The 24281-nt window shown below is 35.6% G+C and overlaps 3 protein-coding genes and 2 pseudogenes across 4 annotated transcripts; 2 read left to right on the top strand and 3 right to left on the bottom strand.

The window, feature by feature from the left end:
- On the top strand, positions 1-7580 carry LOC143538056 (uncharacterized). Of its 2 annotated transcripts, XM_077031703.1 has the most exons (19): positions 2-590; positions 2032-2088; positions 2182-2209; positions 2284-2406; positions 2494-2605; positions 2674-2711; positions 2791-2844; positions 3755-3823; positions 3895-4011; positions 4125-4193; positions 4274-4353; positions 5356-5484; positions 5563-5851; positions 5930-6097; positions 6288-6421; positions 6501-6642; positions 6735-6859; positions 6924-7100; positions 7213-7578. In XM_077031703.1, the coding sequence occupies exons 1-19, from the start codon at positions 496-498 to the stop codon at positions 7250-7252; spliced, it is 2046 nt and encodes a 681-aa protein (XP_076887818.1). In that variant the 5' UTR covers positions 2-495; the 3' UTR covers positions 7253-7578. The 2 variants fall into 2 exon arrangements, with proteins under 2 accessions (XP_076887810.1, XP_076887818.1); XM_077031695.1 differs by having other exon boundaries at positions 1-590; positions 6924-7580.
- Positions 7581-8024: 444 nt separating this feature from the next.
- On the bottom strand, positions 8025-10434 carry LOC143536858 (PRA1 family protein H-like). Its single transcript, XM_077030763.1, has 4 exons — positions 9986-10434; positions 9024-9160; positions 8499-8570; positions 8025-8417 (listed from the first exon to the last, which is right to left on the bottom strand). The coding sequence occupies exons 1-4, from the start codon at positions 10420-10422 to the stop codon at positions 8353-8355; spliced, it is 711 nt and encodes a 236-aa protein (XP_076886878.1). The 5' UTR covers positions 10423-10434; the 3' UTR covers positions 8025-8352.
- Positions 10435-12686: 2252 nt separating this feature from the next.
- Positions 12687-14753, bottom strand: LOC143535589 (pentatricopeptide repeat-containing protein ELI1, chloroplastic pseudogene; annotated as a pseudogene).
- A 606-nt stretch (positions 14754-15359) lies between these two features.
- LOC143536848 (homeobox-leucine zipper protein ATHB-52-like) lies at positions 15360-16280 on the top strand (annotated as a pseudogene).
- Positions 16281-19727: 3447 nt separating this feature from the next.
- Positions 19728-21538, bottom strand: LOC143536836 (uncharacterized). The gene has a single exon (XM_077030745.1). It carries the CDS (start codon positions 21502-21504, stop codon positions 19732-19734), a length of 1773 nt encoding a protein of 590 aa, XP_076886860.1. The 5' UTR covers positions 21505-21538; the 3' UTR covers positions 19728-19731.
- Positions 21539-24281: the final 2743 nt, after the last annotated feature.

Genomic DNA, 24281 nt, shown 5'->3' with positions numbered 1-24281 from the left:
CCAAAAGTTTTGGGTTGCTACCGGGTCAGGTTCTAAAGTGGTTCACTAGTAGTCCATGATCACGGGCATGAGTAGCCTTTTGTAAACAAATATACATGTACCCTGATGTCGGACTTTGTTGGTCGTTAAAAAGATGAAGATAAAATTGCTATAAAGCCCAGCCCAGAGACTTTTAATGTTATCTATCTGTCAGTATCTGTTTTTTACTTTTTTTACCTTGTACCCCAAATAACAGATTTTTACAGAAACAAATCCTGCCAAATAATAATAATAATAATAATAATAATAATAATAATTACAGAAGGATTCAGACACCTTTACATTTGTTTCTTTCTTCCTTCTTTCAATCTTGATCCCCATTTCACTGCTGCTTCAATTCCCATTTCACAATTACAAACCCTAATCTTTCAAACCCTTAATTCATTTCCAATCCACATTACGCTTTCAATTCCATCGGTCAATTGCTGATCACTACGGCGATCTTTAGTATTAATCATGGCGGATGCAGCGGGTATTATGGAGGCAGCTGGATCTCGATTCAGTGAATTGGAACTCATTGGGAGAGGTTCTTTTGGTGATGTTTATAAAGGGCAAGTTTCAAAAGACTCGGTTTTGCGAGTTTTTGGTTCGGGTTTTTCGTCGAACACTTGGTGTGCGCAGTTAGTTTGCGTGTGATTATCGGGTTTTAGGTTACACATTGTTATGTATTTGACTGTTGACTTTTGTATAAGTGTATTAACCATTGTGAGAGACCTTAGTTGATTGAGTATTTGGATTGGGCATAGTGTTGATATCAGGATTTTTATCGAACACTTGGCGTGCATACTTAGTAAAATGTTTGATTATCGGGTTTTAGGTAATGCATTGTTATGTATATGACTGTTGACTTTGTAAAACCATTGTAATATGCTATAGTTGATTTGAGTATTTGGATTGGGCTTAGTGTTGATGTTAGGATTTTTATCGAACACTTGGTGTGCGGACTTGGGTTTTGGGTAATGCATTGTCATGTATTTGACTGTTGACTTGTGTAAAACCATTGAAAGATGCTGTAGTTGATTGAATAATTGAAGTGGGCATAGTGTTGATATTGGGATTTTTATCGAACACTTGGTGTGCATACTTAATGTACATTTATAAACATTTGATTATCGTATTTTAGTTAACACACCATCAATTGTTTAACTGTTGACTTGTGTAAAACCATTGAAAGATACTATACTTGATTGTATATATGGATTCGGCATAGTGTTGATATTAGGATTTTTATCGAACACTTGGTGTGCGGACTTAATAAACGTTTGATTATCAGGTTTTAGGTAATGCATTGTCATGTATTTGACTGTTGACTTGTGTATAACAATTGTGAGAAACCATAGTTGATTGAGTATTTGGACTGGGCATAGTGTTGATATCAGGATTTTTATCGAACACTTGCTGTGCATACTTAATGTACATGTATAAACATTTGATTATTATGTTTTAGGTTACACATTGTTATGTATTTGACTGTTGACTTGTGTTAAACTATTGTAAGATGCTATAGTTGATTGAATGTATTAATCAGGATTTTTATCGAACACTTGGTGTGCGGACTTAATAAACATTTGATTATCGGGTTTTAGGTAATGCATTGTTATGTATTTGACTGTTGACTTGTGTAAACTGTAAAGCCATTGAAAGATGCTATAGTTGATTGAGTATTTGGATTGAGCTTAGTGTTGATATTAGGATTTTTATCGAACACTTGGTGTGCATACTTAATGTCGTTTATTAACATTTGATTATTGTGTTTTTACACATTATCAATTGTTTGACTATTGACTTGTGTAAAGCCATTGAAAGATGCTATAGTTGATTGGATATTTGAATTGGGCATAGTGTTTTTATCAGGACTTTCGTCAAACACTTGATGTGCGTAAATCATATGTATGTATAAACATTGGATTATTATGTTTTAGGTCACACATTATCATGTATTTGACCCGCTGACTTGTGTAAAACCATAGTAAGACTTTTTTTTATTTGCAGGTTTGATAAGGAAATTAACAAAGAAGTTGCTATTAAAGTTATTGATTTGGAAGAATCGTGAGTTTTTGTTTAACTTTTTTTGTCTTTATAATTCATCTTTTTACTCACTTATATCATTGTAAGTAAAGCTTTGATCTTGATTTTGTACAGGGAGGATGAAATTGAAGACATACAAAAGGTGCAAATCCTGTTACACGTCTATTAAGTTTTTAAATATTAAATGGTTTTGTTTCTCACTGGAATAACTCTCAGGAAATAGCAGTTTTGCAACAATGTCGGTCTCCGTATATTACAGAATATTATGGGTCTTATCTTCTCCAAACAAAACTATTCATAATAATGGAATACATGGCTGGTGGCTCTGTTGCTGATCTAGTAGGTTATTTATACTAAGTTCACAAATTTAATCTGCATTTTATATCAATTGAAAAAATGAACAATTGTTGGAATTTGCTTTCACAGATTCAGCCAAATCATCCGTTGGATGAAATGTCAATCGCGTGCATATTACGCGACTTGCTGCATGCAATTGAATATCTTCATACAGAAGGAAAGATTCACAGAGATATTAAAGGTACTAAAATTTTAAATTCTTAAATGGATATAATATTTTTTTAAATATCCCTGTTTTTGTATTGACAGCTGCAAACATTTTGTTGACTGCCAATGGTGACGTCAAGGTACATTGTTAACTTTCGGTTGTATTAACTGTGATTAATATAGTAATCTATTTGGGCTTATATGTTGACATTTTTATAGGTTGCTGACTTTGGCGTGTCGGCACAATTAACGAGAACAATATCTAGAAGAAAGGTACTTTACGACTTTACGTTTATGACCCAACACGTGCATGGTTTTTTCCCCGTTTTTGATACTTTTAATAGGTGGGAAGTTTGTTTATTTAATAAAGGAACGGAGATGAGCAAAATTTTCTGTTCATTTACTTAAAACGAACGAACATGAAGTCATGAACACATGACTCATTTTTTCATTTATGTTTGTGAACATCTGTTTGGATTCGTTAGTTTACGTTTGTTAACATTTTCGTGAAATATATATGGCCCTTTTCAACTTAGTTTGGTATCAATAATTTTTTAGGCTCAACATATTGTTTTCACATTACTTGTAAGTTATAACTAGTTTTAGCTCAGTTATGTTCGATCATCTATGCTTAGTTATGTTCCTTCATTTGCATTCATGAACCGTTCGTTTATATTGTTAACGAATGCAAACTAACAAACATGTTCATTTTCTTAATGAACAATAACAAGAAAACTGATTCGTTTATTAATCAGCTAACTACAAACGACAAGCCTAAGTCGTTACAAGTGTATTCGAGAAGGGGCAAAGGAGGATATATTAATAGTGGCTAAAGGGGCTTAAGTGTAATATGGGGGTAGTATAAGTAATAGAGAATAATGCTTGTTAGGGGGAGGGGATTAAGTTTGTTAGTTGTTATGGCTCCTGCACATGTGCATGTAGAGAGGGCATGAATAACCCTGGAATTATCCTGTAACTTTTCTTTCAAGTTTCCAGTAATTCTATCGTTCCATATTCTTCTCTAAATCCAATTAATCACAGTCCAAAACATATCAATTCCTATAAAAAACCATGTTTGTTTAGTTGTTAGTGTTCGATCATTTGTCCAGTTAAAGTTAAATAAACGAACACAAACGTGCTCCTTTCGTGTTCATTTGGAAACTGATACGATTGTTTGTGACAGACGTTTGTAGGAACACCATTTTGGATGGCACCAGAAGTTATTCAGAATTCAGACGGATATAATGAGAAGGTTCCACTTTGCTACTTTTTACTGCTCAAATTTGTTGACTGTTTTATTGACTTTGACTTTGGTCAATACAGGCTGATATATGGTCTTTAGGAATAACTGCAATTGAGATGGCAAAAGGGGAGCCTCCGCTTGCTGATCTTCATCCAATGAGAGTTCTTTTCATCATACCTAGAGAAAATCCACCCCAGGTCCTCGGTTTCTCTTAAATGATGTATTATATATTAACTTGGGTAAACTATTTATTTATTTTTTTAATTGACTTAGATTAGGATGTCAACGTTTTCTAATGGCCATCTTGCAGTTAGACGAACATTTTTCCCGTCCTATGAAAGAATTTGTATCGTTGTGTTTAAAGAAGGTGCCTGCTGAGGTATGTTATTAACCACTCTTGTGTAATTGTATTTAGTATTTTCTTTAGATTTCGAAAAATGCCAACTTAATATGTTTCAGAGACCAAGTGCAAAGGAGCTTTTGAAACACCGGTTTATCAAGAATGCAAGGAAGAATCCTAGACTCTTGGAAAGAATCAGGTGGTACTATTTAGTGCTGTTAAATACACACACGCACATGTAGGGTTTGGATCAAATACAAATGAAATTAATGTGCTAAACGTGAGAATCAAGTAGAGTAATTATGTAATTACATCATAGAGTAATTACATATTTACTCTATGATGTAATTACATAATTACTCTACTTGTATATATAATTACTCTGCTTGATTCTCACGTTTAGCACGTTAATTTCATTTGTATGTTAACCTTCCCCCACACATGTATAAGTGAGAGGTTCATTAGAGACAGCTAAATTATTACGAGAACAAAAAGAACAAACCTAAATTGGCTCATATTTGTAAAAGCTTTTTCACTTTTTACATACAAATGCCTATGCTATATGCCTAAAAATTACCATTAAACTAATTTGTTCATATGCTTCCCCCCCCCCCCTAACTTTTATCCACACATGTGTTAGTTATATGTAGGAAGTATCACATGGGGTTTTATAAATGAACGAATTTTGTTTAAGTATCATTTTAGAATGCTAAAAGAGATAAAATACATTGCATTAGCCATTTTCTTGTATTTTAACATTGAAATGAATGATTTATTTTATTCTTTTTGTTCTTGCAAAAACGTTGTCCTCTGCATTGAACACTCCTCTATATATGTGTGCGCGTGTATAGGTTTGGGTTATGCAGCTACACTAAAAAGGAGATTGTCTAAAAAGTGTAAATAGGAAATTCATACATGGTGTCTTAAATTTTTAGGCATGGTGTTATACGCTGACACCACGTGAAAATAAAATAAAATCTGACACCATAATCACAAAAACAAAACAAAACAAAAAAAACAAATAAACAAAGAAAATCTAACGCCGTGTGTTAGTTTCTAATATTATATTATACGCTTTTTAGGCAAAATCTCAGTTTTAGCTTAACCCAACCCTATATAGATTTGTTTGTATGCGTGTGTGTATCAATTTTTTTCTTTTCATTTGAAGACGGATGTTAACAACATCTTTCGGTCTTGACAGAGAGCGGCCAAAATTTCATATTAAGGAGGATGGGGAAGCGCCTAGAAATGGTACAAAAGCTTTTGGGGAAGGAACTAATACCTTAAAGGTTACAAGGGAACCACGGGGTGAAGAAACCGTTCACGCCAGGTGGAATATGATGGATACCTAGAATGTGAATTTACATTTGTTCCTAAAGTATTTACCAACCCGCACTTTAAAAAACAGTGTGCAGGGTAGAACTCAGAGAAATGCTGGATGGGATTTCAGCATAGGTGGGTCCGGGAGCACGGGAACAGTTAGAAGCGCTGTAAAACCGCCTCAAATTAGAGACAGAAAAACTGACAGTCACAAAACAAATATGGATAGTGGAACCCGACGCTTCTTAGAACCTTCTAGAAGAGATTACGCAGGGTCAGATCATGAAGATGCTATGTCTATGGATGGCACGGTAACTGTTGTTGTAAGATCCCCAAGAGCGCAAACGCCATCCATTTTCAGTGATCAAAGTGGCATGGTAATGTTATTATATTATATTAATGGCTGAGGTTATGTAACTTTTTGGTTATTGTTATAATTTTGATTGCATGTACAGTCGACCGGTACGTTTAGCTCTCTTGATGATGCTTCAATCAGTGGCACTTTTGTCTACCGTGGTCAACATGACGACTCGGATATTTCACGCACTCCAAAATCAAGACTCGGAATTCAAGAAAAAACATCTTCCGCTTCGCACGAGGATAGTGCATTAAACCTAGCAGAGGTTGTTATATTCTTGAAATGACTATTTTACCCTTTTAACAAACTACATGGACTTTTTATGATAACATATTATTTAACATATTTGGCTGTATGTAATTAGGAAAAAGTTACATGTTTTAGATATGATATGATAAATTTGTGAATGATGATTTTACCTTCATTTAATATATTTGTCTGTATGTAATGGTTAGGCAAAGGTTGCAATTCAAGGTGGAATGAAGAAAGAACGTGCAAAAGATAAGTCGTCGGGTTCAAGCAAGGTTAATAAAGACGTTCAAGAAAGTAGGAAAATCGAGAAGTCAAGAAATAGCTTCGACTCTTCAGTGTAAGATTTCTTGTAATGAGTCATGTATTGAAAGTTTGAAACTGTATATCTCTAAAAACATTTTCAATCATAAACCCAGGCATTCAAGCGACTATTTTGATGCCATAAAAGCATTTCCAAAACCTCGTCAACCAAGTAGCGATGAAGATGAAAGTGCCAGGTCATCTGCACTGTCAGCGTCCGCTCCACTGTCGGTTCTCATAGTCCCTTCATTGAAAGAGGTGATGGTTAAACTAACATCAACTCAAGTAATATAATCTGGAAACATCAAGGGTGAATCCGTAATTTATTTTGAGATTGTATGTCATTTTAGGCAGTTTCAGATGATTCAGAAGCATCTATGGTTCGTTCGGTTATAAATTCATTGACGGATTTGGAATACGCAAAGCCTGGATCTTGTGAGTTTCTTGTCACCAGGATGCTTCATCGGTTAGCAAGGTACTTGAATTATTATTATTATTATTATTTTGTAAAAAAAAATTTTTATGAAAATACTTTTCAGTTCAAAGGAACCATCATTGAAGGATCTGCAAGAGGTCGCGATACGTGGATTCTCAAAGGGTAAAAAGGTAACAGAGCCAGAAAATGCGAACGCGGAAGCGGATAACAAAAAGCAACAGAACACAGAGGCTCAGTCAAATGCCAACTTAGGCCCGCTTGCAAGATTCTTGCTTTCAAGGTTTGTGAACAATTTTCCTCTTTTTGGTTCAGAACTAGTGAATTTACTGATTTGCCCATCGTCATTATTATGTGAGTACTGATTAACTCGAACCATTCTTTTTATTGTGCAGATGGAATGGTCAAGCATCGCGAGATCTCAACTCAACTTAGACAGGGATCATATTGTTGATTATAGTTATGCCTTTCACAGAGTTTTCTGTTTATTATTAATTATTTATTATAAATGTAAATAGCAAGAAGAGGAGATAGCAACTTATATTCTTTTTGTCGGACAGTAAATTTCCCCTTCGTAGTGAAATATTGTTGTAACATATGCTCGGGTTGCGGGTGGTGATCGTGATTCGTGCATGTTCTTTGTAGGCTTTAAACTTAATGCTAAGAGATCATTTTGAAAACTGCTTTTAGATCATTATTTCTTTTATATGTTTTCGCTAAGCATTGGGATAAAATGGACATTTTGTGGCAGATTATGACTTTGGTTAATAATTATTTTGAACTAAAATAATTCAAGTATCCCTAACTTTAATGGAATGCAATATAGTATCATAATACCAGGTTGACGAGGAGCGGATTGCCTAAAATGAAGTGCAATATAGTATCAATGAATTTATAACGTTGTCGATATGACGTTCCAAAAGATAAAGACACAACTTCACCATCAACATTATTAAAAGTTTGGTTGCCTTAACGTTGTTGATATGACGATATCTATACTCTATCCATATGAAAATAACCGGAAAAGTAATATGTACGCATTTGCATGACAGACATGTATACTGACGACATGCTAAAAGATGAAAAACTTGCTAACTTGAATGGCATTGGCGATGTTACAATAGGAATTGCGGAAAAATGCAAACATGTTCATAGATTATAAAGTCAGACTGAAAGATGTTTTTTCGGCAATGAAGAGTGAACATCTCAAACTTGCACAATGAAATTGTAAAGATTATTTGCAATACGTATTGTAAAACTTAAAACAAGTACGTAAAACTTATAGCACGTGAAAGTGTTACGAATAAAGTGAGTCAAATCAATTACGCTTTCTCGAACTTTATACAAAATCACCACAAGGCACCTCAAACATAACTCAGATAAAAAAAAATATGTGGTGTAAACATATTAATCAAATTTGATTACATCAGAAGACTACTGATACCTGCCTTAATTAACTCTGCCTGCGCGAACCATCGTTCGCCCCTATAACTTATATCACATTTGTGTTCAGATCTATGCAAATATTTCTGTTTCTATTTCCCTTTTGTAGGTTGCTTGATAGGAGTCAGCTTCCGGAACGAAGCATGCAACATCATCACTACAAAAATTACATACTTTAGAAAAGTATAATATAAAAAAAGTAAAGGCAAAAATGATCAAATAAGATGGTTCGACTGACCTGCATAGCTAACTGCGAGAGCATATATGACTGCAGTTTGAACATTGCACACGAATATAATAACTGCAGTAGCTGAAATTCCAAAACCAGTAAGATTTCATTAGATACTAATTTAGTTCTTGACAGCGTGAAAAATCGCTATTAAAGGCCTATTAATTGGAAATCGGTGGGCTACCGACTTAATTACACCTAAGCAGCACCTAAAATCAGTACCAGTCAAATATCTGTCAAAATTGATCAAAAATGTTAGAAGTATTTGAAAAATTATATTTATTTTTTAAAAAATATCTATAAACTTTTTTTGTATGTGTATATACATATATAATTTTGAAAAAATGCATATGAAATTCCAATCCGATTAATCCCAATTAATCCCTAGTTGGTACCCTAGCGCAGAAAAGCAAAAATGTTCCAGCAAATGCAAAAAATATAAAATCCACTTTGCAGCCTCTAAGATAACAAGATCAACCTCAAGCAAACTGGGAAATAACATATGAACATATGACTCTGGATATGAAAACTAACCGCATTGTAACAGTCGAAGCAAACATTCTCGGGTAACAGGATGATTATCTAACCCCCATCGTTTCACACAGTATGTGTACAGATCCCAAAGTGCCAAACTAAATACCAAACCAACGAGCGCAATTGGAATTTGATACCTAAACATCATCAGCAAATGTATTATTAGAACCTATAGTAAGTATGGGTTTAGTATTGAGCCCACTGCCCCAGTTTCTCTCTATGAATTAACCCTCTATTGGATGGAAGTATGGGTGCAAATGAGCCGAGCTACTCAACCTCAGTTTGATCAAAAGCTTGAAACAATCCGAACGTTTTCAAGCTCGAGGCTCGTATAAAGCTCATTCAGTTATCAAGCCCAAACTCGAGCCTCAAATAAAGCACGCTTAGTTATCGAGCCCGAGCTCGAGCCTCATATAAAGCACGTTTAGTTATCAAGCCCGAACTCGAGCCTCAAATAAAGCTCGCTTAGTTATCGAGCCCTAGCTCGAGACTCAATAAAGCTTGTTTAGTTATCAAGCCTGAGCTCGAGCCTCAACAAAGCTGTTTAGTTATCAAGCCCGAACTCAAGCCTCGTTTGGGAAGCTTGTTGAGGCTCATCGATCCTTAACGAGCCTTGTGTAATTTAACGTTTGACTTCTTTGTATTAATTCACAATGCACAACCGAGCTCAAGCCGAGCTTTAGCTCATTTAACATACTACACGAGCTCGAGCCAAGCTTAGGCTCGTTTAAGTTTTGTTCTTTTTCTCAAAATATATAAAAGTAATTAAACAAATATACAAATTAATTAATAAATAATAAATGAGCCGAGCCAGATGTTGAAAATACAGCTCATAAAAAAAAGCTCAAAACGAGCAGCCTACTTGAGCTTGGCTCGTTTACACCCAAAATGTTCCATCTTACATGGTACAAGAGCCGGTTAAAATAATAATAATAATAATAATAATAAAGGTATATACATACAGCGAGCAGGCGAAGAAGACGATAAACAAAGTAAAATAATTTCTGCAATATCTCTTATTATTCTCCGTAACTCTCATTCTCGCCTGAGCCCGAGACGACGGAAACGAGTACGAATCGGAGTATCCAATAAACCCTAACGTCCATGGGGGAGTATCGTGAGAGAAGTCTTGGTTAGTTAGTTTGGAGAACGGGTTAATTGTTATTAAAGAGAGTAGGATTCCGATGTGTGTGATGACGTTAGATAGATAGAAGCCGGTGGTGGTGGGTGGGTTGGTTGGTGTGGAGTTGGAGTTTGAATTGGAATTGGTGGTGGTGGTGATGCGGTGGAGATCGGTGGTGCGTTGGTCTAGGATTTCTAAGTAGCCGCTGTCGCGGAGCCAGGACTCGAAAATGGGGTCCGGGACGCTTAGAGATAAGGGGTTTGCCGAGAATGCCATTTTGTGTTTTGCTGGGTTCGTTGGGTTTGTGGATGGTTAAAAACAAAGGTTTTTCAAACCTCGAGCTCGTGTTGTGGGTAGATAGATTTTTAAGCTCGAGTTTATTCGGCTCATTTACTATTTATCATTTATTTTGTATATAATTATAATTGTTTTTATTATAATATTTTATGTATAAAATAATATATATTATTTAGTTATTTTTATTTATTTTTTCATGACATTATATATATTAATTAATAGTTCTTAACTATATATTTTAAAAAAATTATATAAATGACAAGTTTGTTTAGGCTAGCGACCCGGCTCGAGCTAGATAAGTGAAGCTCGAGCTCGATTTAGAGAGCTTTTTAACGAGCCGATCTCGAGTAGCTCGCGAGCAGCTCGACTCGTCTGCACCCTTAGATAATAGTTAGAACATCCCTCACTTGCATCATAGTGGGAGAATACCAAAGTTCCGGTACTATTTATGTCGTTTTGGGTGGATATTAATTGGAAAATGAAAGATTTGAGCGATGAATTATGCGAGGCTTTCAGTTCGAATTCTGAGTCCATCCGGGGTTTAGTACCACCATGTGTTACATGAGTTAGACAATTCTACTTTTGTGACGACACAGCTACTGACAAGTGGCAACCGACAATATGGTTTCCCGGTAACGCCCAAGCCAAACTCTTGAAGCCAACGTGGACCGGTTAAGTCAACATAGTCTAGCCAGAGTGAAGCAACGAGACTCTTCAAATTAGAGAGTGTAATGGCCTAACACATAAGCAAATTCACGATCCAAAAAAAGATAAAAGTTAAAACTTAGAACATATATGTTTTTTTTTAAATTTTATTTTAGAAAAGATATGTAGTTTAACAACTTTATATTTGTAAAAAACTTAACTTGTTGGGTGTTGTGAAAGATCATAAACGATACAGTGGTTCGGGTGATACTATTTTGGACAAAATCATACTGTTCTTTTTAGTTAGGTTAAAAACATAGATCCAAATGGGAATTGCTAAACAATTGTTTTTTTGTTTTTTTGTGTGTGGTCTTGTTTCTTGTGTATGTTTTGATGTTTTCTATAGTAATTATGTTCGTATCTACTTGCTGAGCTTTTTATAATGTGTTTTATTGCAAAACAAAAAAAACAAAAACAAAAACAAAAAAAAACAAAAAAACTTGTTAAGTCAAAACTATCAACTTTTAAAAGGATGATCAGTTTTGAGTTTTGAAGGTTTCAATTAAACACGATCGTCTAATCATGTAAATGGGCAGTGAAATACTCGTGTAGATATGTAAGTGAGCGTTTAACTCTAGACATTTAACTTTTAAATGGACGTATATAGGCTGTTAAAAAAGCCTGTGGCTTGCGGCTCGCTCGAAAATAGCTCAAAAAGAGCTCTATTCTAAATGAGCTAAGATCGACTTGGCTCGATTTCTAAACGAGCCAAGCTCGAGCAAGGGTCAGCTCGGCTCGACTCGTTAGCTCGGCTCGTGGCTCTGTCTTGGCTCGGCTCGTTGGCTCGTTTAGATTAAACCCTAAATTTTAATATCTATATATAATAATAGCATACCAGGAAATAAATAAATAAAAGTTATACATATATTATGCCGATCGATACCTAAACATTATAAAAGAATAACTAAAATAAAACATATAAAGTTATAAATTCTCTTGTTTAAGTTTTATATAATATGTATGTTAAAATTATAATTTTTGACTTTTATATATCAAAATTTGTAAAATAAAAAAGTTAAAAAAAATTAAAGGAGCCCGACTCGAGCTTGATTTTTCAGCTCGATAACGAAAACGAACTGAGCTAGAGCCAACTCGATTAAGTTCGAGCTCGAGTATACTCTGGCTCGACTCGACTCGTTTACGGCCCTAGACGTATAGCACCAAATTAATAGTGGTGTGCGTATATTATGATACTTAATTATATTGTTATGTCACAAGTTGAAAGTCAAATTAATAATTGTGTTGGTCTTAAAATAAGTTATATTACATGTATGTTACTATTATAGGTAAAATGATAATTAATTCTAACAGCTAAAATGTAATTAATAGTTTATAGGGATTTTATAACTATACTTTCTCCTTAAACTAAGAGTGTTGCAATAAGCAAAAATGTAATAAATTGAGATTCATTTCTCATAACTGGTTTGTAAATAACCCATCTTTAAAAGATATATAGATTAAACTGGTTAACAATTGGTTTTGTTAAATGGTTTAATTGCTCCATGGGTAACACATATATGCATGTATATAGAGTTTGGCAACACAATTTACAACTCTTTCTAGTCCTAAAACAACCTTCATTACAATATCACCAGTAATCCCCACAAGAGCATGAACCATCTTCAAACAGATGAAACCGATTTCGATCTCTAACGTTAATCCTACGCCCCGTGATCTTCGATACCAGTTTCATCACCTCATGACAATCCAAACAAATCCTAAGATTCTTCACAATCTTAACTTCACTCCCCGCTTTCGTACTAATAAGCCCAAACGCGATAGCAAGTTTCTCACTATGAACTTCCAACGAACGCGCTCTTTCCCTCGTCCCAAAATCATGCAACACAACATCCGTCTTTGGAACGTAACCATAATCCTTAAGCCACCCGTTAACCTCCTCCAACATCATATAAATCTTTTCACTTTTCGGGTGCTTCATATCCCCCGCAACAAACTCATGCACCGTGTTATCCACTTCAATCGCGCTACACCGGGGTTCTTTCTCCACGCCGTGGTCCTTCATCATGGCCCGCATCCGTCCCACCCCGTCCCAGTCCGACGTGGCAGCGTATAAGTTAGACAGAAGTACATACGTTCCCGAATTTGCAAGATTACGGTCTACCAAAAACTTAACGATCCGTTCTGCAAGATCAACGTTTTTATGCAATGTGCACGAGTCGAGTAACGTTCCCCATATTACCGGGTCAGGGTCGATATTCATGTTTGTGACAACCTCATATGCTTGTTCAAGATAACCAGCTCGACCGAGAAGGTTAACTATGCATCCGTAATGCTCGATCTTTGGCTCGGTTTTGTGTTTTGTTTTCATTGAAAGGAATATACCCTTTCCGATTGACACCAAACCCGAATGAGCACACGCGTTTAATATTCCAACGAATGTAACATTAGTAAGTTTTGTGTTCATAGTATGCATATTACACATGCTGCTAAATAACACCAAGGCTTCTTGAGACAACCCGTGCATCGCGTAAGCTGTGATCATCGCGTTGTAAGCGATAACATCTTTATTCTTGAGACTGTTAAAGATTAATAACGCGTCGTTTAAGCTACCACATTTGCCATACATGTCGATTAACGCGGTACCTAAATGCACATTCATACGAATATTATTATTTCGAATATACGAATGAATCCATCTACCCGACTCGATTGTCCCAATCTGCCCACAAGCCGAAAGACCCGCAACCAACGTAACCTCATCCGGTCTAATCTCCACACTCAACATCTCCCGAAACAACGCCAACGCATCCACCGGCTTCCCGTACTTCGCGTACGCACCAATCATCACATTCCAACACACCGAATCTCGCTCCGTCATCGTATCGAACAATGCCCGCGCTTTAACAAGCTCCCCGTGCTTCGCGTACCCGGTTACCATAGCCGTCAACGAAACCAAACTTCTCTCAGGCATTTTATCAAACACTTGGCGTGCATAAACCAAATCATTATTTTTTGCATAAAGATTGAGTAAGCCGGTACTCACATGGATATTATTAGTAAAACCCATTTTGATTATGTGGGTATGAAGCTGTTTACCCGGGTTTAATCCATAACCCGTTAACAGAGATGAGAATGTGTGTTCGTTAGGGTTTATGCTGTTTAATAACATTTGGGTGTAAAGATGAGTCTTGTGAAGGTGGAGATTGTGGATGGAGTGTGAGTGGATGATGTTGGTGTAGAAGAAGACTTTGGGGTTTGGTGTGAGGTTGAAGAGAGTGATGGATTTGTTAATGTGGTTGTGTGTGGAGTAAGAGCGTTGGAGTTTGAAGTTGATGAGTGGGTGGGTGTGGTGGAGGTGGCGGATGGCGGCTGCGTGGTGGGTGAGGGTTTTGGTGGTGGTGAGGAGGGATGTTAGTGTTTCCGGTGAGTGTGGTGGGTGGTGGAGGTTGGCCTTATTATATTAACCACTTGGTACTTGATATTTGAAGTAATATTATTTTTGGTTTGGCTATTGGATCACAATTTCTTCTTAACGATTAATTTCTTTTTAATCTATATTGTACGGAAAACTTAAACCGTCTTTACAAACTCAGGTGTTTAAAAACTTTATTTTATCAATAAACCACCATTCTATGCCCAACCATTGGTTGACTTCTGGATCACACATATATATATAGAAGTTAGAATTATAAATAATTTTTTTAAATTCAATGGAACTCATATTTTACCCTTTGGTTGAAAACAAATTTTTACATGTGACTTGGCAATCTAAAATAGTTTTTATAAAAGAAGACCCAAGTACAGTTATAACTTAGAAACTTTGTAACATATATTTTATTATAGAGGGTTTCCCGTCTGATGTCACGGGACACAACACATGAGCACAAATACTAGTTAAAATCTGTCACATGTCTGTATTTTTATGAGAAAACTAGCATGTCTAAATATCTGTTATGATTGATTGTTCCACATAGCTAGGTTCATAAACACAAACATGATATCTGATATGGTGGCACTTGGCATATGGCGTGTCTATTTATTTGTGTGTTCGTTCGTTTGTTTTGTTTTGATGTAAGCTTTTGTAACTAGTTTGGGCTCCTTGCGACTTGCAAGTTGTCAAACTCGATAGAAATTCTCAGCTATAATTTAGAAAAATACACATGATAAACTAATTAAACTTCTAAGTTTTCCATATGCCCAAGGCCACCAAATACTTGCAGTTGTAGGACCCTACCTCCTTCCATAAATAAAAACAACCATCACACACTCAAACCCAACATCACCACCCCACCCCACCCCACCCTAAAACTACAATAATCATGAATCACTCAACTTTCCATAACCAGAAAACCACCCCACAAAAACAACATAAACGATCCACCAAGAGACTAACTGAGGATCAAGTGAGACTTCTGGAATCAAACTTTGACTCAACCAAAAAGCTTGAGCCGGAGCGAAAACAACAGCTTTCACGTATGCTCGGTATCCCACCAAGACAAATAGCCATTTGGTATCAAAACAAAAGGGCGCGGTGGAAGAACCAGAGTCTGGGGCATGGTTACAACATGCTCCAGCTCCAATTGAAGGTCACTTTAGTTGAGACTGTTCAACTTCAAAAGGAAGTTGAACAGCTCAAAGCAGAACTCAATAAAGTTCAAGCTGAACAACACGACAACATAAACATTACAACAACAACAACCATCGATCTCCCATGGATTTTTCGATCTCTTTATGTGGTGAGGAAGCTCGGAGTTCATCTATGAGTTTGGAAGAAGATGAGAACAATTTATATCGTTTTGGGGAGCAAATTTACGAAGTCGATGAGATGTATACTCCTGGTTCTATGATGAGTTCTGATCTTGGACTTTTCGGGTTGAGATAAATACTTTAGATATAATTCAAGGTATACCACTCGAGTCGACTCAATCATTCTAATGTTGCATGAAATTGTTGTGCTATGTAAAATTGTCTCATGACATTCATGTTGAAATATAGTTGTTTTGCCATGCAAATGTGTTAGAATTTTTAATCCATTAGTGTTTGTTTTATGTGTCTCAGTTGTATGTTTTACAGTTTTACTACCTTTTTAATACTATTTCATAAAAAAAAGTTAATGTGATATTGTACATGTACATATGTAATATGATTAACCTATTTGGTAGACAAATGTTTGGTGACATGTCTTGAAACTTTAAAGCCATCATCTATGGGACCAAAGAATGCAATGCTTTTGTTTGATGGTGAGATTGTAGGTATCAATAGAATATACTTTATTGTAGATATATTATCATAAAAAGATATATATCGAAATGATAATTCTATAAATACTTGATCATATATGATAACTTATGTGGTATTTCATTACATGGTTTTACATTATTCTAGTGTCTGTTTTGATCATTCTCGTGAAAACTTTTGATGTTGACAAGATTTAAGCCTTGACGATTAATTGTGTTTTGAAGTGTTAAATTATAAAATCCTAAGTTCCTAACTATTGATCATCAAGTTTATGTACATTAGTATATATATTTAATATACTATATAGTAAGTATATCATAGTGAAATGCTACTGATATGAGTTATGACACTTGATTGTAATTAACTTGGCCCAACGTATTTAATGTCAATATTGTTCATGCATCAGTGTTTGACTTGACTAATTTATACAAATATAAATAAAGCAGGTGTAGGGCTGGCTATATTTTACTCTCTATTTATTGTTTCTAAACTAATTATTTGTGTGTTTTCATGTATCATAAAAGGTTTATTATTATCATTATTATTATTATTATTATACAAGATGAAAATGTTATATGTTTACTGTATGACAAAATAGTGATACACTACCATATTGCAACACCCGGTTATGTAACGATGATTTTTTTTTTCTGACATGACTATAGAAGTTTATACGATTAAGAAATTACTAGGTAATTTCATTATTTTTTTTATTAATATAAACAAACTTCTAAAACCGTTGTGGATGGAAACTTCATTCCATCTTCAACATGATCAAATATACAATAACAGGCTTGGGGCTGACATGTTTCTTTGTCATTCCTTTTACGTAACTGAAATACTTATGGAATCCAGTCGCTATACTGATAACCAACAAGATCATGCAAATCGAGCTTACCATCATATGTTTAACAAGAATAAATGTTCGTAATGTTGATTAATATCCCTTCTAAACATATAACACACAAAACTTTTTCTAAATCCATTTAGCTAACCATAAGTTGACCGAACATTAAATTTTATGATTGAGGTGTTCATCATAAACTAACATATCCCATGCAAGAAAGATTATTTGTTTATTGCTCAATGCCTGAAAACATTTAATGTTGTTCATAACTACCGAGGTCCAGAACGTTAAAGATCAAATTAAAGAGGGGCATTATTTGTAACATATGTTCAAGATAAGTTAAATTTATATAAATTAATAAACACACATTATAAAAAATGAAGACAAGACTTTCTAACGGATTGAGACATGAGGCAAGTGGCTTTGGTTGAAGTCATGTAAGCCAACTTGTCAATGGTCATGACCATCGGTGGCGTTAGACAATTTCCTTCCGGCATGCTTGAATAAGAGTTTGACTATGAACAATAACGAAGTTTAAACAAAAAAGGTCGGTGGGACCGGGGGGCTCAAACTTTCTAATAGAATAACTACCTTCACTTTCTAACAAAAACAGATAAATTTACACTATCTCGAGAACACCATCCCGAGTGCATTGGGCCCGAACAAAACCAACCCTGAGCAAATTATTATTTTTATTTTATTTTTTTATACGAGGAAAAGTAGATAAGGTTAAGGCTAATGGGCCAGACAGTATATGAACAATAATGAACCCAAGCATAGAGCCCAAATAGACATTGTGACACGTAGCCCAAATAGTTTAGGTCGAGGGTCCATGGTATAATAAAAAGTTGGTTTTGTAATTGTAGGTGTCTGGTTCAAAGCAAAGGCTGGTATGAGTGACTATACCAACTAGGTCTACAAACGAATCGAGTGAGCACGAACATTTATTGAACAAATATTTATGTTCATATTCATATTCATTTAAAATATAAACATGTCCCTTTGTTCGTTTATATTCGCTCATTTAAAATCTTAACGAAAGTTCACGAACATAATTGAACAAAGATAAACGAACATAAATGAACAAATTAAATGAACAAATAGTAAACATTAAGTAGATGATTTATTCAAAGTTTCATTAAAAGGCGAAAATAAACAAGCTTTTACGAATACCAATGAAATACGTGTTCATATTCGTTCTTTTATTTTAAATGAACACATGCCTTTTGCTCATGTCCGTTCACCGTAGGTTTGGTTCGTTTACATGCCTAATATCAACCCTTGACTTTGGTCTCATCAACAAACCACCATTTATTGTTCATTTGTTTTGTAGTTGTAAAGCTATAAGCGAGCCGCCGAACTCAACTAGGCTCAGGCTTGATCTCAAACTCAAGTTCGGCTCGTTTCGAGCTCTATTTTTAAGCAAGCTCGGCTCATTAAAACTTTTTTCAATCTTAGACTCGGCTAGTTTATCAAGCAAGTGTACTTGTAGTACTTTAAACGAGTCTAAGCTTTGCTCTAGTTTAGTTATGCAGTATGGAATTAACACATACAAGTCCAAATGAAGTAAAACTTAGAAAAACACCACGGTAGTTAAAGCTCCACCAACCTTAAATCCTTAACAAAAACATTTCATGCAAGACTCAAGACCTCAAATTCATGTTCTATAACTAAACAAACTTTATTTGCCCGATATCTAAAAACGCATTTGCTACTTTCAATTAGGGATGAGCTTTTTTTCCTAAATACTCGTACCCGTACCTGTTCAGTACCCGTACCTGTACGTGTCAATTGGGTACGGGTATGGGGTACGCAAATTTACTGATTATAGGTAGGGGTACAGGTACGGGTACAAGTACGGATACCGGTACCCATTTAGAATATGTAGAGGCTTTTATTAGGTTTCCAACACTTATTACTAAACTTTCATGCGAGATTTTCAAAACATAATATATATTAGTTGAATAAGTTCATTCTCAATTTATATGTGTATATTCATATATTGTATTTTCGTATATATTTATTTCATGTATGTGTAATTGTATATATAATTAAATAGGGCCCAATTAAATAACATATATTAACTTTCACTATTGTTTTTATATAGAAATTGAGAAAGCAATAAACTAAGAAAAGGAAAAGGGAATGGATTTTATATCATGGCTGATTTGTTTCATTTTTAGTTTTGGTATTATGTTTTGGTTGTGGTATTACGGTTTTGGTATTATAGATAATTGATTGTCGGTATTGTACCGTTACCGATACCGAGTTTAGTGGAGATTTAAAAAAAAGAACAAAGAGGTACCAAAGCGAGTACCATACCCAAAATACCTGTACCCGTACCTTATAATTCGGGTACGGGTATGGGTACCAAGATTTACTGATTTTAGGTACGGGTACTTTCGGGTACAGGTACGGGTATAGATACGGGTACGGTCCCGATCTCAACCCTCCTTCCAATCCAAAGTAGTATATTACCGACACATAATCCGTACTAAATAATCATAAAACAATTAAAAAAGTAGTGAATGTACACCTCAAAACCCTACCCCAGCCGCGCCGACACCAAACCCAACCCGGCTCAGCCGTTCCAAACCCAGCTTCCTATTCTCCAAAACACAACTCTCTTGTAGCAGCTTAGCCGCAGCCGTCTTCATCGGCTCCGACTTACACCTTGTCAGCACAAACGGCTCATAACCCACCGCATTCGCCAGCTTCTGCTCAATCACCATAGCCATCGACGGCGCCGCCGGAAATGAACACGACGACCGCGCCGGCTGCCGTAACACTGCCGGAAAACCACCGTCAGCCACCCTCATCACCTCATTAATATTATCAGCATTACTAGCACCACCACTTGACTCATCTCCGCCGTCAGGTTTAATCTCCGGCGCCGGCGCCGGCGGTGGTTTTTTTCTACTGGACTGCCGCCGGATGAAGTCTTTCCGGCAAACCCATGTTTCTTTTGATACCTCCATTGATAACTTGGGTTCATATAACATCATTAATAAACACTCCGGCAACTTGCTTTCACTCTCTTTATCATCTTTAACCTCTTGTTTATGGGTTTCTTGAATTAGATAATCTTGATTCATTTTTTCTTCAAATAATGACTCAAGATTGAAACTTTCTTCATGTTTTTGCACTTTTACATGATCTTGAACTTGACCCACTTCATATTTTTGCATATTAGCAACTTCTTGATCTTGGCCCACTTCATATTTTTGCATATAATCTAGTTTTTGATCTTGACCCACTTCATATTTTTGCACATAATCATGATTTTGATCTTGACCCACTTCATATTTTTGCACATAATCAAGTTTTTGATCTTGACCCACTTCATATTTTTGCACATTATGATGATTTTGATCTTGACCCACTTCATATTTTTGCATATAATCAAGTTTTTGATCTTGACCCACTTCATATTTTTGCATATAATCAAGTTTTTGATCTTGAACCACTTCATATTTTTGCAAATTTTCATGTTCTTGATCTTGACACACTTCATATTTTTGCATATAATCAAGTTTTTGAGCTTGACCCACTTCATATTTTTGCACATTATGATAATCTTGATCTTGACCCACTTTATATTTTTGCATATTTTCTTGATCTTGATGCAAAATCAAAACTTTTTTCTTACCCACTTCAAGATTTTCAAGATTATTATTATCCAAATCATCTTCAACTTGATCTTCATCATCAAAAAGTTCATCAGTTTTCTCAACACTTGGCTCCCAAGATCTATTACCAAGAGCTTCAACTTTCATGGGATCAGATCTACATCTCATCAACAACAAAGCATTCTTAGGTGGCACACAAACACTCACTCTAGCTTCATTATCATCACCTTCAACTCTATCATCTACTATCTGTAAATCTTCAAACACATGTCTTCTTGACTTCCAATAACTTTCATCATCAACATCAACATCATTATCTTCTTGTTCTTGTTCTTCTTCAATGTCTCTTTTACCACCTCTTTCAGTCCGGCAAGGAAACAGGCAAGTGAACTCCGATCCAAAAGCTCTTAAAGCATCACAAACAGTCACCGGAAAATGAACCCATTTTCTTTCGTTTGACCCAAGACTTGAACTTTCTTTAATCTTGTGGCGTTTTGAAGGAAACCCATTAAGGGTATGATGTTCAATGTTACTGGAACTGTGTTTTCTTGATAAAGATGTGAGCTTTTTGTTGGCTTGTTTTTTCTTTTTACTTCTGACTCTCACTTGACCAATGCAGGTGACTTTAGGTGAAGATGGTTCTGGGTTTTCAAAACTGGATCTTTTTTTGGCGGGAAACATTGCCGGTGAGTTGTTTCTGAGGCGGCGGCTGAGGGTGGTTAGTGGGTCTCGAGACCCAGATCCACTTGGGCTCAAGAGCTTCTTCATGTGGTGGTTGATCGGAGTATGGTGGTGGTGGTGGTGGTGGTTATGTGGTGGTGGTGGTGGTGGTGGTGGTGGTGGTGTTTGGTGGCATTGTTGAAAGTTGATTAATGATAGAGCAGAGGATGACGATATGATATGAAGATTGATGAGTGTTCTTTTTGGCTTATGGTAGAGTGAAATGACTATTGTGTCCTTGTGTCCTAGCTGGCTTTTGTTTTGTATCCTCGTCAGACAAATAATTGGCAATGGGGTGACATGCATTAAATGTTGGTTTAGTTTAGAGTTTAGATAGGAGGTAGAGAAATAAACTAGTTAATCGAATTGACTCGAAAATCGGATTGAAACTAAACCTGTTGAAACTGACTGAAACTGGAAGGTTTGAAACCGGTTTGGAATTTTCTCCACAAAAATCGATTAACTGAACCGAAACCGACCAAAAACAAGTCAAAACCCGAACAGAAACCGATCATAACCTTGTCAGGAAACCGGTTTCTACCCGTACCGAAACCGATCATAAACTAGTTTTGACTTTTGATAACCAAACCGTACATATCATAAACTGGTTTTGACTTTTATTGACCAAACAAAATTGGTTCTAACCCAAACCGATTTTGAGTTTTAGATAGGTTTGTGTTCCTCTAGTTTAGACTATGTGATTCAAACAATTGATGGTGCAACGTTGTGTACGCAACTTTAGAAGCCAAAATGCCACCCACAATTTTGAGGAGGTGGTGTACGGGAGAGTTCCGGGCTATTGAAAGGGTGGTGTACAGGAGAGTTTTGTGCTAAAATGTCACCCATAATTCTCTCACTATACATAGTCTTACTAAACAACTTTAATTTGTATTTGGTAAGTTATTCGTGGCATTCTTGGCTTCATCATTCATGTTCATCGGATTGGTCATAAACATCGTCAAGTCTCGAAATTCTCAATGAAGAATAGGCTTCTTTAAACCGATTGAAGAAGGCTTGTTGTGGAATTGGTTAGTCAATGCTTTGTCGGTAATGTCACCTCTAGTACAAGCGGTTAGAACATTCAGTTTAATGTAAAAGTTTAAAAATGAAAAACTTAAATTTTATGCTAAAGGGAAAAAAAAGGCACTTGTACAATTTAGACGATAACTTTTGTCTATTATTTTAAAGTCAAATTATACCTTTTAACTTTTTTGGTTTGTTTGATTAAAATATCACATGAACTCTTCATGCTTCAAGTCATTTTCAGTACTTTGATTCAATTATCTAGTTTGACTAAAACAGAATAAAAGGGTCAAAAGAAACTGAAACTGTTGCTTGGCTAAGGGTTGTAATTTAGTGGGCACGTCTGTTTAAGATTTTTTAAAACTACTACATACAATTTGGGTTTTGTTTAAACTGGACCAAATTGTATAAAGCATTTGGACGTTTGGTTTGAAATTTTCTCGAACCTAGATTACTGATTTACCATGCATATCCCTTAATCATAGGATAGGATACCAAACAAACTTGAAGCAAACATTTTAGACAAGTACTCGGGTCTCGGCATAAGACTAGTTTGAAAAATATTCATGGTTAACAACCGTATTTTGTTTTAAGCCACCCCTAACGTGATTTCACGAAACATATATAATCATTTACCCGTATCCTACCCTATTATTTTATTTACCTTTGTCGTCGGAATTCTGATAATGTAGTGGCTATACCTAATATCCGACGGATAATGAGTAACCGGATACTGTGTGTCGTGTTAAAACGTTTTAAACAAACACGACCAATATGACCATCTTCTTATCAGTGTAAAAAATATCAACCCTATCACGCGCATACTTAAAAATAAAATCGTGTAATCCAAATATTACTACTTCAACTCATTTATCTAAATGTATTAAATGTGTTGATGTGTAATAATCAAGTTGTAAATATGTTAATCGGGTGGGTGTGCTATAAAAATGGGTTAACTAAGTCATAAATATTAACAGGTTAGCGGTTCGACATGTAATTAAACAAGTTAATGGGTTAACCAGTTTAACAAAACAGGTTAACCAGCTCAACCCTTATAAAACCACCCAAACAACCCGTTGTTGCTCGAATATCTCAACCTTATCAACGGGTATGAGGTCTTGTATGTGGCATCTTGCATGGTTTTAGTATGTGTCTTTTCATGTTTTATATTATTTTCCATACAAACACAAATAAATGCTTTTTATGATAATATATAATAAACAAAGGGGTTAAAAAGAAAGGCTACTTTCTAGAGGGACAAAAAGAGACTATCATTCTGAACGTGAGCAGAGAAAATGATAGTGGCATTGTCGTTATTAGATAATTATGCAGGGCCAAATCCATTTGCATATGCCCGAGTCACATGGGCAGTCTTGGAATATGTACAACACATACAATCAAAAAAGACACGTGACCTTCTGAATAAACATGACACGTCATTGCCAGTCGAGGTTGCCAATTCAAATCGTTGGTTTTGACATGTGTGTTTCTACACTTTGTCTCTCCAAAAATATTAAGACGGTTTAATAATGAGTTAGCTATTGGGTGCTAGGTAAGGGCGTGAAAAAAAACGAAAAAACCGATTCGAAATCAAAAAACTCGAAAAATTAACCGAAAAACTGAAAAAACATCGACGATTTGGTTTTATGTTTTTGTAAAAGCCGTACTAACGGTTTGGTTTTGATTTTGCATGTAAAAAAACCGCAAAAACCAAA

This window comes from Bidens hawaiensis, unplaced genomic scaffold (assembly GCF_021521415.1).
Source record: "Bidens hawaiensis isolate Kalapana, Puna unplaced genomic scaffold, B.hawaiensis_p1.1 tig00000780_1, whole genome shotgun sequence".
NCBI classification, from domain to species: domain Eukaryota; kingdom Viridiplantae; phylum Streptophyta; class Magnoliopsida; order Asterales; family Asteraceae; genus Bidens; species Bidens hawaiensis.
The sequence above is the reverse complement of the archived record's forward strand: the minus strand, read 5'-3'. Positions and strand labels throughout refer to the sequence as shown.